This window comes from Colias philodice, chromosome 5, assembly GCF_061535455.1.
Source record: "Colias philodice isolate Cphi_HAF_F1 chromosome 5, ilColPhil1 Martin Lab GWU primary, whole genome shotgun sequence".
Taxonomy (NCBI): domain Eukaryota; kingdom Metazoa; phylum Arthropoda; class Insecta; order Lepidoptera; family Pieridae; genus Colias; species Colias philodice.
The window spans coordinates 1,090,450-1,109,161 of record NC_143090.1 but is presented as its reverse complement, the minus strand read 5'-3'; the positions used below and the strand labels follow the sequence as shown (position 1 = coordinate 1,109,161).

At 31.7% G+C, this 18,712-nt stretch overlaps 1 protein-coding gene across 3 annotated transcripts in view; it reads right to left on the bottom strand.

The window, feature by feature from the left end:
• The window catches only part of LOC149488220 (putative transporter SVOPL), a 47,165-nt gene that overhangs the window by 13,835 nt on the left and 14,618 nt on the right, over window positions 1–18,712 (bottom strand). For all 3 annotated transcript variants that reach the window (XR_016315629.1, XR_016315630.1, XM_089695375.1), the window contains exons 2-4: window positions 3,698–3,856; window positions 3,028–3,190; window positions 288–409 (exon numbers count right to left, since the gene is read on the bottom strand). Coding sequence is in view for 1 of the 3 variants with exons in the window: in XM_089695375.1 (XP_089551501.1) it covers window positions 288–409; window positions 3,028–3,190; window positions 3,698–3,856 (444 nt within the window). In the remaining 2 variants the exon portion in view is untranslated. The remainder of the gene's footprint in view (window positions 1–287; window positions 410–3,027; window positions 3,191–3,697; window positions 3,857–18,712) is intronic.

The window sequence follows — 18,712 nt, the reverse complement described above, 5'->3', positions numbered from 1 at the left end:
TGAAATTATAGTATTGCTTTTTTTACTTACCTACTCCTATAAAATTTGATAGCTAAAAACAAATTATTTCCTGCATACATCCCTCAATTTAGTGGTTTCCTAGACTATATTTTTTTATAATTTTTTATAATTAGAATCAATTATATTTTAAACAATTACATTACTCCTTAATTTAGGTTACCATTTTCTTCTTCTACTATACTATTTTTCAAACAAACTTACTTCCTCAATCATCAAAAATTTTGACCTCATACGAACTTATTTTACTATTTTTAAAATAACCTTACCTGCAGCAAATCCCGGAGAAAGGATCAGCAGACACGTTATAATCAGCACATATTTTCCTCTCACTCGTTGCATACATGACTCGCCGACCAGGGTGTACGTTGCAGAATTTGCCGCACAAGAACTGAAAATGGATCATTTTTATCTTTTGTAACTGTGTTCAAGCATACACAGTTATTTTAAACTATACTAGAAATTATCTTCTGTTGAATCGTCCTATTCTATACTAATATTATAAAGCTGAAGAGTTTGTTTGTTTGTTTGAAAGCGCGAATCTCAATAGCCCATTTATCGAGGCTATATATCATTACGCTAAGACCAACAGGAGCAAAGCCATGCGGGTGTAACCGCGAAGCGCAGCTAGTTAATGAAAATTATTGATGATGATGAATGATTCGGAAATCGTTCAATTCGGATAATACTAAAATATATTATTTCTATGATCACTTACATCCCAACAAGCATTGACTTTTACTAGTCTGAATTCAGGACTTAGCTAAAATTCTCTTATTCTTACTAACTTATATTAGGAGTTTAACGGGCTTATAATTATTGTGAATTGACCATTAATTTTAATTAAGATTACAACGGTTATTTTCTTTATGACGTGGTTGATAGGATCGATGGTCGTAGTATAAATTTACATTGCTCCGAAAAAATGGCCCTTAAAACCCACTTAGATCACTCCATTGAATACTCAGACCATACAAAACTCTCAGCCAAACCTCGAAAAAAAGTCTAATTAAAATATTTTCGTATTAACAGTCTTCTGGAGTCTGGACATTATCAATTATGTTTACAATATTGTAACAGACGCGTACGAATTAATTTGACCTGTTTCGTTGATTTGTTGTAATGAGCGCGGATACTCGTGTCAAGTGTAACTAAATATATACCTACAAGAGGAATATTAGTTTCATAATAGCTAGGAAACCGGTTTTGCTTGCGAGATCATCTGTTTAGGAAGTCTCGTTTCGGGGACGATCTCTTATTTCATACATACTCAGTATACAATACAATGTTATTATCCTCCTGAGGCCCAGGACCCCAAAAGTTATAGGATCTTCGTGATTTTTGGAATAGTGGTTGATATTGATGTAGAGACTACGGGAAAAATATTTAAAAAAATCCCCTCCTCCCACAAACCCCAGAATAGGGGGTATCACAGGTGATACTATGGGATCATAATAGTATTAAAAGGCATTAAAATTTATTGAATGTTTTTTTAATCAGACTTTTAATCAACCTTAAATATTAATCAACGAACCTTAAAAATTAATCATGTTTGTTATGAAATTCAAGAAAACAATTGCGGTTTACATTGAAACATAAGAAAATGTTACAAGTAGAACATTTTACGAATGTTAATTGGATGCATTTATCGAGTCTACATTTAGACCGATTGTTTTGATTGCCCTTCACGCATATTGGTAAGTGTTGAGCTTCTTTTAATCTTTTAGCTTCATGGGGAAGAGGCTGCACAAGCCTACGCTTCCGGTTTGAAGGTAGTGCTACAATATTCTCTTCCGGCTCTGAGCATACTCCAGGACTACTGGTACCACTTCGAGGGCTATTACGGGAGATGCGTCGCAGCGAAGGACTTGGACATGACTCTGGAGCGGGAGTTTGACTTCCGTAGATTAAATGGTTGGCTAGGTCCATTTTGAACTCTAAATACTGCTTAATTCGTTTCCGTGGCAATCCAAACTTGGTCTCATCTTCTCGGTATTGAATCCATGCAGCAGCAGCGGAAAAGTCAAAGAAATGATAAATGGCTCGTACAGTCCATTTACCAGTTCTGCCTCGCATGGGGTATTTGTATTGGGGTATGATTCCATATCAAAGGACGGTTTCTTGACCTTCTCGTAGCATTAGCACGTGCAATTGAAAAAAGCGGCTCATCGTCAGAAGAATCCCAATCACTTTCGTCTAAAGGCCGAGGTACTACTTCCTCGGAGATATCTTCTTGCTCTAAATTTAGATCTTCCTCGTCTTCTTCATCTATATCTTCACACTCTGATTCATCTAAATTCATTAAATTCTGAATAATTTCACCATCCCGCAACCCTGAAAATGATACGATTTTTAGACGCGAGTGCCCAAAGTATCACCTATGATACCGAAAGAAATGTGCCAAAATAATGTATTTAATTGCATAATCTATACAGTATAACTTCGTGAACGTTTAGTGTAATGACGATTCTAAATAGTTACAACAAAAAACACACGCAAAAACAATATAAAATAATACTTACTTCTGCTCAAATTCGCCATTTCTGCGTAGTTCTGGTTTTTCTGCGTACCTTCAATTTCAAATTATGATAGGCAAGACCCAGACCAACCAAAACGAGCCGTAGCCACCTAGTAGCATAGCCTAATAACTGTTTCAAGTGATTTTGATAATGATTCAAACAAACCGCGACAAATGGCGTTGCAAAAAAATTATTTTCCCGAGTATCATAGGTGACACCGAGGGTCTCAGGAGGTTATAGAAAGTGGCGATAATTTTATTTATTACGCAGTTTTTTTATTTATCTTTTATCTTCAGTCCCGACTTTATCCAGGTTCGTTGATAAGTTTTTACGCGAAAAAGTAAGAAGTCATAATATCCTCATATTTAAACGATTAAATCCATTGTATTAAATAATATCGTTATCTATTTAATTAGCAAATTGTTGTGTAATTGAAATTGTATAAAATGTATATAATGCCTGATTAAATAAATTAATGATCTATACTTACAAGCAAACAGAAAGAAACTTGATCACTCCCAAGAATATCCAGTTGGGAGCGAGGCTGGCGAGACAGGACAGCACGAATGCGACTTGCACGGATATTTTTAGCGTGTAACGTCGACCCTTTGTGTCCGAGATGTAGCCCCACGGGTAGGAGACTATGAGGATGCCTGAAAACATTGATATAAATAATAAATAAATATTTCAGGACAATTTTCACACACGGCACGATCTGCTGATAAACATACTTACATATATAATTTTAAATAAATACTTATATCAATAATTTAACACCCAGACACAGAGCAAACATCAGCTATGTCACAACAAATATTTATACAAATATTTGGCCCATGTGGGATTCGAACCCACGACCTCTGGCTTGGAAGGCAGGACCAATACCAACCGTTCAGTCAATTATAAAGGTGTCATTCTTGTACTGGATAAATAATGAATAGACTGGTTTTTATGTCAAAAAAATGTCTCGGTCTGGCAGGACACAGAAGGCTGATCACCTACTTGTCCCTAAAGAAAATCGATCAGTGAAACAGATGTATGGATAATGCATCTGCCCCTTACCCCACTTGGGGACACGGGACTTCACTTTTTTTTAATCTGATTACTGTATGGCGACAAAAAGGTAGTAGGTACAATACAACAGTTCCACCACATCTCACCAATAAAAGGCAGCGAGGTGAGTATCCCCTTCTGCGTGGTGTTGATGTCCAGGTCGCAAGCGGCCACTACCACCAGGCTGAAGCCGAACAGGTCCACTCCGATGCCCAGGAGGATGAGCCCGCAGGTCGCCACCAGTAGGATGTTGTAGAGCCCATTACCTGGCAGATTTTAAAATGTTAAATATGTATATAATCTACATATACTTACTACACTTATGGTATGAAGCTGAAGTGTTTGTTCGTTTGAACGTACTAATTTCAGGAAATATTCTCTATTTTCTTTTCAAAATCCTTTTTGTCCTCTTCACGATTAAAACAATATAAAAAAAATTTGTGTGGTTTTATGAAACCACGGTAAAAGTGAAACTGTTCGAACGGTTCCGAACACTGCTTTGTGTAGCGCATGTCGCGTGACGGTCGGCTGCCGAGGTATACTACTCGGCAGCCGCGATACACGCGACATGCGCTACACAGACCAAAAAGTTTGAGACGATGTAATAAAAGTTTCACTTTAAAAAATCTTTTTTTGCCAAAAACATTAACTTTACAAAAATATGTACGCTGACTCTTAAACTAGAGGAACTCTGTGTCGTTTCTCCTTATAAATACAACTAAGTAAATTTTTTTAAAGCAAAACTAAAATATTATAATTTTGTTTCAATGAAATTCATATATTATAGAGTTGTCTAAATATATACTGTACACAACACAGGGGCTCTCCAGGAATATTAATTATCTCCATGAAATTTTATTTATTTTCTTTCCCTACTGATTACTGAACCTTTGATTTTTTTTAATCATATTTTTGCAATTCTATAGGACCTCCAATTCATTCAGACATTGAATTCACCAAAATCAGATATAATTACTGTATACATTGCAATTAAAATTAAAACACCTGGGTAACTACAATAATTTATTAATAATTTTTGGAACAATGATCCAAAAAATTATTTTTTTGCTATATAAGTCTCCTTCGTTTCGTAAAAGTATTTGCTATCGAGCGGACAGCAAAAAAATAAACCTATTTTTTACATCGAATTTTATCTATAAGGTAATCTAAAAACAAGTCTAAAAACATGACAACCAAAGACATATTCAGATTCCATGCATGCACGCCACGGCATATCCCGCGCAAGAGAGACAAAATTTGCCGATATTCTTAGCTCCGTCACGCTGGAACCCGCTTTAAGAAAAACCTTACTTTTTTTCAGCCTATTTTACCTACAAACGATGCTAATAAATGTAGTATAGGTCAATTTTTTGTAGTCTTATTAGTTACTTAGAAAACATCATTGATATCGTTCGAAGTAAAAAATATAAATAATAGCGTGTTGATTAGTTTTGGAATGGGTTCCAAATTGATTGTAGTTTATTGTAGTGGCAAGAAAATTCTTTATTTGCGTTGTTTTATCTCAAATTATTGCAAGAAGGTCACAATAACAAGATTTTAAAAAATAAATAACACTTGTTCAAAAACTACAAACGATGCCAATAAATGTAGTATAGGTCAATTTTTTGTAGTCTTATTAGTTACTTAGAAAACATCATTGATATCGTTCGAAGTAAAAAATATAAATAATAGCGTGTTGATTAGTTTTGGAATGGGTTCCAAATTGATTGTAGTTTATTGTAGTGGCAAGAAAATTCTTTATTTGCGTTGTTTTATCTCAAATTATTGCAAGAAGGTCACAATAACAAGATTTTAAAAAATAAATAACACTTGTTCAAAAACTACAAACGATGCCAATAAATGTAGTATAGGTCAATTTTTTGTAGTCTTATTAGTTACTTAGAAAACATCATTGATATCGTTCGAAGTAAAAAATATAAATAATAGCGTGTTGATTAGTTTTGGAATGGGTTCCAAATTGATTGTAGTTTATTGTAGTGGCAAGAAAATTTTTTATTTGCGTTGTTTCATCTCAAATTATTGCAAGAAGGTCACAATAACGAGATTTTAAAAAATAAATAACACTTGTTCAAAAACTACAAACAATGTAGTTGATTGTAGCTAAACTCATATGTATGCCAATAAATGTAGTATAGGTCAATTTTTTGTAGTCTTATTAGTTACTTAGAAAACATCATTGATATCGTTCGAAGTAAAAAATATAAATAATAGCGTGTTGATTAGTTTTGGAATGGGTTCCAAATTGATTGTAGTTTATTGTAGTGGCAAGAAAATTCTTTATTTGCGTTGTTTTATCTCAAATTATTGCAAGAAGGTCACAATAACAAGATTTTAAAAAATAAATAACACTTGTTCAAAAACTACAAACGATGCCAATAAATGTAGTATAGGTCAATTTTTTGTAGTCTTATTAGTTACTTAGAAAACATCATTGATATCGTTCGAAGTAAAAAATATAAATAATAGCGTGTTGATTAGTTTTGGAATGGGTTCCAAATTGATTGTAGTTTATTGTAGTGGCAAGAAAATTCTTTATTTGCGTTGTTTTATCTCAAATTATTGCAAGAAGGTCACAATAACAAGATTTTAAAAAATAAATAACACTTGTTCAAAAACTACAAACGATGCCAATAAATGTAGTATAGGTCAATTTTTTGTAGTCTTATTAGTTACTTAGAAAACATCATTGATATCGTTCGAAGTAAAAAATATAAATAATAGCGTGTTGATTAGTTTTGGAATGGGTTCCAAATTGATTGTAGTTTATTGTAGTGGCAAGAAAATTCTTTATTTGCGTTGTTTTATCTCAAATTATTGCAAGAAGGTCACAATAACGAGATTTTAAAAAATAAATAACACTTGTTCAAAAACTACAAACGATTTTATTATTAGTTGAAATTATAGAAATAGAAATAGAAATAGAAACACATTTATTCCCAAAAAAATGATACAGTACATTAGATACAGAAAATACTTAAAACTTAAAAAACAAGGTATAACTGGGTAAAACAATATATTGTGTAGACGTAATAATATTATATTATATCTGTATCACCTCAGGGAAAAGGATTACTGACTCAGCATGAATGTTACAGCTGAGGCTGTAACGCTGTTATTCTGTCAGCACCATATAAGTAGAGAGGAGTGACTAATAAAAGTAGGTATAATTTTAAAAGAACGGACTAAATTATGCTATACAGTATAACAATAAAGTAAGAAGATTTTGATGTATGAAGTATGTAACATAGTTTGCCAGTCAGAACGTAAAATCGGCTGAGTGAGTTGAGAGGAAACGAATCAGTAATAAAAAATAAATAGTGTGTAATAATGAATTTATGTGTAATTTATGAATTTATATTGCCAACGCCAAGTACGTAGAAGAAGTTAAAGACATCCTTTCCAGAACAATAATATATAAAACGTAGAATATAGATGAAGTAAAAGAAGGACACAATTTTAATGAATATCAAGTAGATTATAGTTTATAGTAGACATAATTAAACACAGAATTAAACACAGAAAATAACAATAGGTATTTATGTAGACTGTTTTTGAATAACGAGAAAATAAGCTTTCAACTTCTTTTTAAAAGTGTCCCTTGATTGAGAATTTCGAATAGGAGGCGGGATATCGTTCCAGCATTTCGTAGCAAGAAATCTAAAACTTCCTCTAAAGGCGGCTGTTTTGTATTTAGGCACAGAAAAAATATTTGTGCATGACCTACATTCACTCGAGGCTTTGGAGGTCCTCCATAAAAGTTTATCATATAAATAAGAAGGTTTTTTAAATTTAATAACGTCAAAAAGGAGACTGGCAAAGTAAAGTTTTTGACGGTTTTTCATGTTAAGTAGGTTATGCATGTTTAGGTATGGTGAAATATGTGTTCTTGGAGGAATCTGAAAGCAATATCGTGCACAAGCATTTTGCACTCTCTGAAGGAGACGTTGTGTTCTTTGAAGCAAACAAGGACCATAAACTGCCAGAGCATAGTTTAGTTTGGACAAGACTAGAGTTTCACATAGGCGAATGCGCATATCTACACTTAAAAAATCACGAATTTTGTATAAAACTTTAATACGATAAAAGCAATTTCGAGTAACATTTAAAACATGGGCTTCAAATTTCAAATTATTGTCCATTTCAATACCAAGGTTGCGCACCTGATTGACACATTCGAGAGGTAAGTTATCGATACAAACTTTAGGTTTCAACTGCGATAAACAATTGACCTGTTTTTTGGAACAATTATAAAAAAATAACAAATAGTAGTACTAAGTTATATCACATATCACTCTTGTAATTGCATATAAATATTTATGATTATTTTATTACATAAAATAGCATATGTATTGTTTTTTTCTTCATTAAATCTTAAAATCTGCAGATATTAGATTGGATAGAATATTAATTTCGGCAGTAAGTAAGTAGTAGTGTAGTTTTGGAATGGGTTCCAAATTGATTGTAGTTTATTGTAGTGGCAAGAAAATTCTTTATTTGCGTTGTTTTATCTCAAATTATTGCAAGAAGGTCACAATAACAAGATTTTAAAATATAAATAACACTTGTTCAAAAACTACAAACGATGCCAATAAATGTAGTATAGGTCAATTTTTTGTAGTCTTATTAGTTACTTAGAAAACATCATTGATATCGTTCGAAGTAAAAAATATAAATAATAGCGTGTTGATTAGTTTTGGAATGGGTTCCAAATTGATTGTAGTTTATTGTAGTGGCAAGAAAATTCTTTATTTGCGTTGTTTTATCTCAAATTATTGCAAGAAGGTCACAATAACAAGATTTTAAAAAATAAATAACACTTGTTCAAAAACTACAAACGATGCCAATAAATGTAGTATAGGTCAATTTTTTGTAGTCTTATTAGTTACTTAGAAAACATCATTGATATCGTTCGAAGTAAAAAATATAAATAATAGCGTGTTGATTAGTTTTGGAATGGGTTCCAAATTGATTGTAGTTTATTGTAGTGGCAAGAAAATTTTTTATTTGCGTTGTTTCATCTCAAATTATTGCAAGAAGGTCACAATAACGAGATTTTAAAAAATAAATAACACTTGTTCAAAAACTACAAACAATGTAGTTGATTGTAGCTAAACTCATATGTATGCCAATAAATGTAGTATAGGTCAATTTTTTGTAGTCTTATTAGTTACTTAGAAAACATCATTGATATCGTTCGAAGTAAAAAATATAAATAATAGCGTGTTGATTAGTTTTGGAATGGGTTCCAAATTGATTGTAGTTTATTGTAGTGGCAAGAAAATTCTTTATTTGCGTTGTTTTATCTCAAATTATTGCAAGAAGGTCACAATAACAAGATTTTAAAAAATAAATAACACTTGTTCAAAAACTACAAACGATGCCAATAAATGTAGTATAGGTCAATTTTTTGTAGTCTTATTAGTTACTTAGAAAACATCATTGATATCGTTCGAAGTAAAAAATATAAATAATAGCGTGTTGATTAGTTTTGGAATGGGTTCCAAATTGATTGTAGTTTATTGTAGTGGCAAGAAAATTCTTTATTTGCGTTGTTTTATCTCAAATTATTGCAAGAAGGTCACAATAACAAGATTTTAAAAAATAAATAACACTTGTTCAAAAACTACAAACGATGCCAATAAATGTAGTATAGGTCAATTTTTTGTAGTCTTATTAGTTACTTAGAAAACATCATTGATATCGTTTGAAGTAAAAAATATAAATAATAGCGTGTTGATTAGTTTTGGAATGGGTTCCAAATTGATTGTAGTTTATTGTAGTGGCAAGAAAATTTTTTATTTGCGTTGTTTCATCTCAAATTATTGCAAGAAGGTCACAATAACGAGATTTTAAAAAATAAATAACACTTGTTCGAAAACTACAAACAATGTAGTTGATTGTAGCTAAACTCATATGTTTGTAGTGGCTGCTGAACCCCTGTAAGCAATAAAAAACAAAAAAATTTAGTGTTCAATAAGTTAATATATTCAAAACAATTATGAGCCTTGGATTTCGTGTCGTTTGTAGTTTTAGAAAAAAAAATATTCATGCTCATACATACATCTTCGCACACGTGCGTGTTTGTGTATGCGTGTGGGAGTTTCGTAATTTAGTGTACATTAAATTGCACATGATATATGTTAAAAAAAAAGAGTTGGATATCTTTAATGTTCAGTAGTTTGCTGTTCAATGTTACAAAGTCACTTAATAATCCGAAACTGCTGAGACGACAAAAGTAATTAAAATGAAATAATGGATAAATTCCATCCGAAACGAAAAAAAAACTCAAAATAGTGCAATGTAAAAAATTGGAATTAATATTGTCATTTATCGTTTATTGTAGTACTGGTAAAATAATTTATCCTCTAAAATAACTTCAAGAAAAATCAGATAAAACTAGCCAAATTGTAGTGGTATAATAAAATGACACTGGCATAAAAACTACAAACGATATGAACAATTGTCACAGTACCTTTATATTTGTATGTCTTGCTTATTACTGATTATAAGTGCGAATGAATAAATCTACTTAGTGTTTGATAGAGTGATACATTTTAAGACGTTAGAAAATAGAAAAGGAAATCGTTCGTAGTTTCACAGTTTGTCTTCCGACAGCATACCTTTATATGTATAATGTATATGGACATTACCGATTAAATATAAGCGTGCGTACACAAGTTTACAGTTACTATAGTGCCTACAGTAAATGTAGCATCGATTATACCTCAAAATATAAATTCAAAATCGTTGGACTTACAAGTATATGTGCTGTTTTTCGTATTAAAAAATAATGACAGCCAACTATACACGGACTTTCGTAAGTATTGAAAACTTGAGCTGCAAATGAGTTGAATTTTTAATTATAATTTCTGAAAGTGTAAAACTTTTTGATAATTGAAAATTGTTAATCAATAATCAGAGAGTAATTGTTAGTATTTTTAACAACAGCTACGATACAGTTGAAGGATCGTATACTACAAACGATTTTATAAACTGTAGAGATTTTGAAGACTAAAAATTGGTTCATCGAAAGCCTTATACTGCGTTTATAGTGATTCAAGAGCAAAAAATATTTCTTTTTTATTTATTTTTATCTACAAACGATGCTGATGAATGTAGTATAGGTCAATTTGTTGTAGTCTTATTAGTTACTTACTGCCGAAATTAATATTCTATCCAATCTAATATCTGCAGATTTTAAGATTTAATGAAGAAAAAAACAATACATATGCTATTTTATGTAATAAAATAATCATAAATATTTATATGCAATTACAAGAGTGTTATGTGATATAACTTAGTACTACTATTTGTTATTTTTTTATAATTTCAACTAATAATAAAATCGTTTGTAGTTTTTGAACAAGTGTTATTTATTTTTTAAAATCTCGTTATTGTGACCTTCTTGCAATAATTTGAGATGAAACAACGCAAATAAAAAATTTTCTTGCCACTACAATAAACTACAATCAATTTGGAACCCATTCCAAAACTAATCAACACGCTATTATTTATATTTTTTACTTCAAACGATATCAATGATGTTTTCTAAGTAACTAATAAGACTACAAAAAATTGACCTATACTACATTTATTGGCATCGTTTGTAGTTTTTGAACAAGTGTTATTTATTTTTTAAAATCTTGTTATTGTGACCTTCTTGCAATAATTTGAGATAAAACAACGCAAATAAAGAATTTTCTTGCCACTACAATAAACTACAATCAATTTGGAACCCATTCCAAAACTAATCAACACGCTATTATTTATATTTTTTACTTCGAACGATATCAATGATGTTTTCTAAGTAACTAATAAGACTACAAAAAATTGACCTATACTACATTTATTGGCATCGTTTGTAGTTTTTGAAAAAGTGTTATTTATTTTTTAAAATCTTGTTATTGTGACCTTCTTGCAATAATTTGAGATAAAACAACGCAAATAAAGAATTTTCTTGCCACTACAATAAACTACAATCAATTTGGAACCCATTCCAAAACTAATCAACACGCTATTATTTATATTTTTTACTTCGAACGATATCAATGATGTTTTCTAAGTAACTAATAAGACTACAAAAAATTGACCTATACTACATTTATTGGCATCGTTTGTAGTTTTTGAACAAGTGTTATTTATTTTTTAAAATCTCGTTATTGTGACCTTCTTGCAATAATTTGAGATGAAACAACGCAAATAAAAAATTTTCTTGCCACTACAATAAACTACAATCAATTTGGAACCCATTCCAAAACTAATCAACACGCTATTATTTATATTTTTTACTTCGAACGATATCAATGATGTTTTCTAAGTAACTAATAAGACTACAAAAAATTGACCTATACTACATTTATTGGCATCGTTTGTAGTTTTTGAACAAGTGTTATTTATTTTTTAAAATCTTGTTATTGTGACCTTCTTGCAATAATTTGAGATAAAACAACGCAAATAAAGAATTTTCTTGCCACTACAATAAACTACAATCAATTTGGAACCCATTCCAAAACTAATCAACACGCTATTATTTATATTTTTTACTTCGAACGATATCAATGATGTTTTCTAAGTAACTAATAAGACTACAAAAAATTGACCTATACTACATTTATTGGCATCGTTTGTAGTTTTTGAACAAGTGTTATTTATTTTTTAAAATCTTGTTATTGTGACCTTCTTGCAATAATTTGAGATAAAACAACGCAAATAAAGAATTTTCTTGCCACTACAATAAACTACAATCAATTTGGAACCCATTCCAAAACTAATCAACACGCTATTATTTATATTTTTTACTTCGAACGATATCAATGATGTTTTCTAAGTAACTAATAAGACTACAAAAAATTGACCTATACTACATTTATTGGCATCGTTTGTAGTTTTTGAACAAGTGTTATTTATATTTTAAAATCTTGTTATTGTGACCTTCTTGCAATAATTTGAGATAAAACAACGCAAATAAAGAATTTTCTTGCCACTACAATAAACTACAATCAATTTGGAACCCATTCCAAAACTAATCAACACGCTATTATTTATATTTTTTACTTCGAACGATATCAATGATGTTTTCTAAGTAACTAATAAGACTACAAAAAATTGACCTATACTACATTTATTGGCATCGTTTGTAGTTTTTGAACAAGTGTTATTTATATTTTAAAATCTTGTTATTGTGACCTTCTTGCAATAATTTGAGATAAAACAACGCAAATAAAGAATTTTCTTGCCACTACAATAAACTACAATCAATTTGGAACCCATTCCAAAACTAATCAACACGCTATTATTTATATTTTTTACTTCGAACGATATCAATGATGTTTTCTAAGTAACTAATAAGACTACAAAAAATTGACCTATACTACATTTATTGGCATCGTTTGTAGGTAAAATAGGCTGAAAAAAAGTAAGGTTTTTTTTAAAGCGGGTTCCAGCGTGACGGAGCTGATATTCTTATGCACGACGCGGACGGACTGTCGACACATTATTCGTCGTTTAGTTCATGGAATTTAGGATGTAGAGTTGCGAGAGAGATAAATTTTTTCCTATTACTATTTAGGAATTTAAACAACCCTTAAATAAACCAAATCATAAGCTAAATAATTTAATATTTTCTACACGTAATATTGGTTTTTAAACCAAAATTTATTTTTAATGAATTCAGAAAAATATAGGTACATAATATACTAGTAACTATTCTACATGATTTCATAGTAGGTACTTTATGTTTTAAATATTATAAGATTATTGTAGTCATTAAATTGCGTTATTACAATCTATAAGATTGTTCATTATCCATAAAAAAACAACGTAATCTTAACTGGCCCTCAAAAACGACGACAAATATTCCTCATAAATACGTCGAAACTTGATAAAATCGGTTTTGTAGACAAAATATTCTGTCGATGATTTGATAACGTCATCTATCTTTTGTTTTGACATAAGTCGTCGAGCAATATAATGTTGTCACTTTGTTAGGGGTGGTAGAGAAACAGATAAAAACGATTAAAACTCGACAATTTTGTATTGTTAATATCTATGAATTAGACATTTAAACTAAAAACGAATTCTGACAGTATAAGTCCTAACTTGTAGGCTTTTGTAGGATAAAATAGGTACTGCGTTAATTTGCAGATTACTTTAGTTAAGTATTTTTATAAGATACTTTGCAATGCATATGAAAGTGGGAATCATTTTTATTCAGAAAGTAATCGTTTTTTGTATGTTAGTATTAATTAATAAGTATCTAAAGAGATATACCAAAAAAACTTGAGCGATGTTTGGACATCCGGATGGAACGAAGTGTTAAGTAAGAGAGTGGCAGACAGAGAACCACGCGCACGCCGCACGGCTTACAACTCTAGCAAAAAGTATCGTGGCAACTTTTCGTAAGAATTTTTTCCGTCTAGCCCCCTTTCACAACGCTCGAAAAGGAACTTCGTTCCAACAGCTAAACAGTTTAAACCGGATAAACCACTTTCATCTGCCAGTCCAGGTGGTCTTTTTGTGCTGTTTCTCGGTGTTATAAGAAGGGCTGCTACATCTTAACGCGAACGCGTATATGAACAGAAGGTTCACCCTGGTAGGGACATGCGCAAGGGCGTCCCCTTGACGAGGTCGGGCGGTGCAGGTCCACCATTCTTGTATTATTTATTTATGCAAAATAATGTTCATTCCACCGTATGGAAAGTTTCTCGTGTCACATCAGTACCAGACATCTTTAGATTATATTGCTATCTAAGATATTAAGATAGCTAATCATTGTTACGTAACAAATTACTGACCAATTGCTGTCCTCTCAATCGCATTCTTATCTGTCACATTGGGAAAATTATTTGCGACTAGATTTCCGCCCGCGGCTTCGCCCGCGTTTGCAAAGGAAAACCCGCATAGTTCCCGTTCCCGTGGGATTTCCGGGATAAAAACTATCCTATGTGTTAATCCAAGTTACCCTCTATATGTGTGCTAAATTTCATTGTAATCGGTTCAGTAGTTTTTACGTGAAAGAGTAACAAACATCCATACATCCATACATCCATACATCCTTACAAACTTTCGCCTTTATAATATATATTAGATACTAGTAAATAATCGTATCAGATTACTTGATTGTCAGCACGGGTTCAGATTAAGCGGTCTGTATCTAATCATTTAAATTTTGTAACTTATCTTAATACATTCCTGTACGAAAACAGGTGGACGACTCTTATCTTGACTTTCAAAAGGCTTTCGACAAAATAAATAACTCTTAAATAAAAGGCAATTTTTCGCGTATTATTTCAAAGATTCTTTGCATTATGTTCAAATTGGAACCTACAATCTACATGTCAAATCGACTAGGACCGACCCAATTAATATATTATAGGGTACTTATTGAAACTATGATTTAAATAAATACCACTAAAAGTATTTTTATATTTTTTTCTATACATTTGTAATCGAGGAGAAAAAGAAAAGCATTAAAATAAAATTTAATTCAATTTTCTAAAGAAGAAAAATATATTAGTTTCTACAAATTACACGCAACTTACAGCTGTATCATTTTTTTTTTCATATTCGATTCGAATAATTCGAAGTATTTAATTAAATAATTTCATTCAAATTAGTTCATCAGTTTTGTACAAAGCAACGATTTATAAGTTTTGAATATTCATATGAAAAGCTCCATTTGAATCCAAATATAAAAATTTTGTAGAGCCGAAACAAATTTAAAAGTTCCTGCATTTGCATATATAACATTATGTCTGTTATCTCTTATAATAAATTCTGATTCTGCAATTACTTGTCTTATGAGTAAAATTAGTTGTTTACTGTAGTTAATACTTACGTAAGTTACTTAGAAATTGTAAATTTATGAAGAATACGTAATTAATATTCAAAGCACGTTCGCGTGTAAAGCTCTGAAACATTTAAGTATGGATTAAGTGTAACTTAATCAACAATTTAACTTCATATCCTAATTTCATGAAATAATTTTGTAAGTATATGAACTAAAGTCCGGACGCGATTCGCGAAATAGGAAGAATTTCCTGTTATTAGTTATTACCTGTCACTGTCACTCCCGCGTAAATATAATGTGTCTTGCTCGCACAGATGCAATGACACCCGTCCTCAGGGATTGTAAACCTTTAACCTGAGAGTGTAAGGTTTGTTCTTGATTGTATGTGGTTTTTTTATTGACCTTGAGTCACGACAAAACGTATCGTATAATATATCGTCACAGTATTACAATATTATTGTGATATCGTGGAAAACTCAGGCCCCGGAACCACAGACACAATAGAAAATCTATAGCGTCTGGGACCAATCGGGCCGCTTGGGGCTCAATGGGTTATTGAAAAAATTAAAATGTAACTAATAAGTATTGTAAATGAATAAAGGATATTTATTTAATAAGTTAGTAAAAAAACATTTTCTCCTCTTAATATTTCATGTAAACTGCACTTCATTCAAAAATGTTTGTGACCACTGTCAGTAGGTAAAGAGGTCATTGTACGAAATTCTTCCTGCTCCGCGACTGGACCTTAAATTTCCACCCGCGGCGACGCGACACCCGCTTTGTCTAAAACCTTGGTAGAAGTTATAAACTGAAACTTCCTCTTGAATCACTCTATGGCCCTCGTGCGGCTACAAAAACTCTACAATTTCTGTTTCTTTCAATATATGGATGAATCCAATACTTCCTACTCTTATGTCGTCACTGGAATCTCTTGACTCGATCGCAAAAACGAGGCACAATAATAATGAATTTAGTCATTTTATGCCGGCTGTACACACTCGCCGAGACACACCGAGACAGGCCGAGAACGAGTATGTACATGGTGGCATTCGTCTTGTCTCGCTCTCTCGTGTCTCGCCTCGGTTGTCTCGGTTACTGGTCGGTTTTTTGCGCCCGAGTCAAAGGGTCTCGTTGAGTCTCGCGAGGAAAACGAGAGCGAGCATGTACACACTTGTTCAGTTCGTTGCTCGCTGACGTTATTTATGAACGCACGTGTTTCACTATGTGGTCTAATGAACGAGAATTACAGTTTTTGGAGTGTTATCAAACAGAACCTTTTTTATGGAACTTATTTTTTATGGATTTATTTTAAATTGGCCAGAAGGTTCTGCCACCAACTCAGCCAATTGATTTTCCATTGTACTTCTGAAACAAAGAAGCGTTTCTATTGATTCCTTAAAAATACAATAAAATACATTAACTATAGAGGAAGTTTTTATATTTATTTCCCTGTTTCTACTGCGGTGCATGGTAATCATCCACCATCTTCTTTTTCTCCATGGTTTGAGAATTTTTTTTATAGTAAATGTTTAAAAAATTATAATAGCTCACGGCACAAAGACAAATAGCAGCAGCTTTTTCTACGTCCATTCTCGTGTAAGTCTTCAGTTCAAATGTTAGAACGAGTGTGTACAGGCATGCTCTCGACGAGAGTCTTTTCGGCCGAGGCTCTCGACGAGAGGCTCTCGACGAGTGTGTACAGCCGCGGTAACAGTCGCTTAATATGCGAGCATCGGGTAGCGAGCAAATATCTAACTAGTATTCTACTCGAGTATCGTATTCTAGAAGTATCGTAATGGGAGAAGGGCCTATCTAATAAAAAAAATTATATAATAAATCGTATTTTAAAGATTTAAGCATACATAGAGACAGAGAAAGCAACTTTGTTTTATACTATTTAGTGATTGTGATGGTACTTATATTTCACGTAAAAATTACTGAATATATTTTGTTTATGTTTTTGTGTAGATTTTTTTAACATACCGCAAGCCTTTAAATGTGCTATAATTTTTTATGAATTTTCATCATTCAACGATTTTTCATCAGTGAATATTCTTTGTGGTCGTATTAATGTTATGTTATGTATGCGAAAGTAACTCTGTTTGTCTGTCTGTCTGTTACGCTTTGCCGCTTAAACCTCTCAACCGATTTTGATGAAATTTGGCACAGACAACCTTTAGACCCTGAAAGAACATAGGCTACCTTTTATCAAAACACCACGCGGGCGAAGCCCCGGGCGGAAGCTAGTTACTTTATAATATTTAAGAAGTTGTGAACATACTGGGTATTTTTATCTTTCTTGGCGTTTAATTCTTTATTTTATTCCATTCGTAGATCTAATAATAGTAAATGTTACCATACTGAATTGGCCTATCTTTCAGCTTAGCACACAAATTAAATCAAGCATCTAGCGCAATAATTCACGTCACCATAAAAAAAATCTCATCGTACTCAGCGATAGATGAAAATTTGAAAAAATCGTCATAACTCCGAAAATACGAAAAATCGCATAATATACATGGGGGCGATTCGAATAGCGCTCTAGGTCCTCTACCTCTCAGCCTTCGTTCACGTTCATCACTACTTTTTGGGACACCCTGTATAACTAAAATGTCTCAATTTTTTTATGTATCAAATTGTTGCCATTACATAATATAATGTGCCGCGGTTTCACCCGCAGGCCGCAGTGCTGCGCTCCTGTTGGTCTTAGCGAGATAGCCTTCCTCGATAAATGGGCTACTAACACCGAAAGAATATTTCAAATCATACCAGTAGTTCCTGATTAGAGCGTTCAAACAAACAAACTCTTCAGTTTTACAATATTAATATTATATTATAGTAAAGGTAATACATAAATTATATTGATTGATGATGATGGATGATTGTTTACTTATATTTACAATGTGTTATAATATTTGATACTTGGTAACGTAACAGCAATTAGTTAAAACACACAGTCTGGATAAACAACTTCTCGCGGAAGAAATCGCTTCGCTTATAAAATTGGAAGTACATAACTATGCACTTATATTAATTGTTATTTTAAATTAATATATTTACTGGGTATCAATAAATAAATATAGCATGTATAAAAAAATAAAAATGCATAAAATAAAGACCATTTAAAAACCTTATGTATATTAGGTATATTATGTATATATTTCCGGTAAAAACATACTTGTATAGAATATATTTTGTGTCTTTAAAAAGTATTTTTTTTATTTGCACAGAATTAAGTATGTTAAGTTAAAAAAATACTTTGTTTAAATTTTCTAGATATAGAAATCTATAAACTTTCGCGTTTAAATAAAGT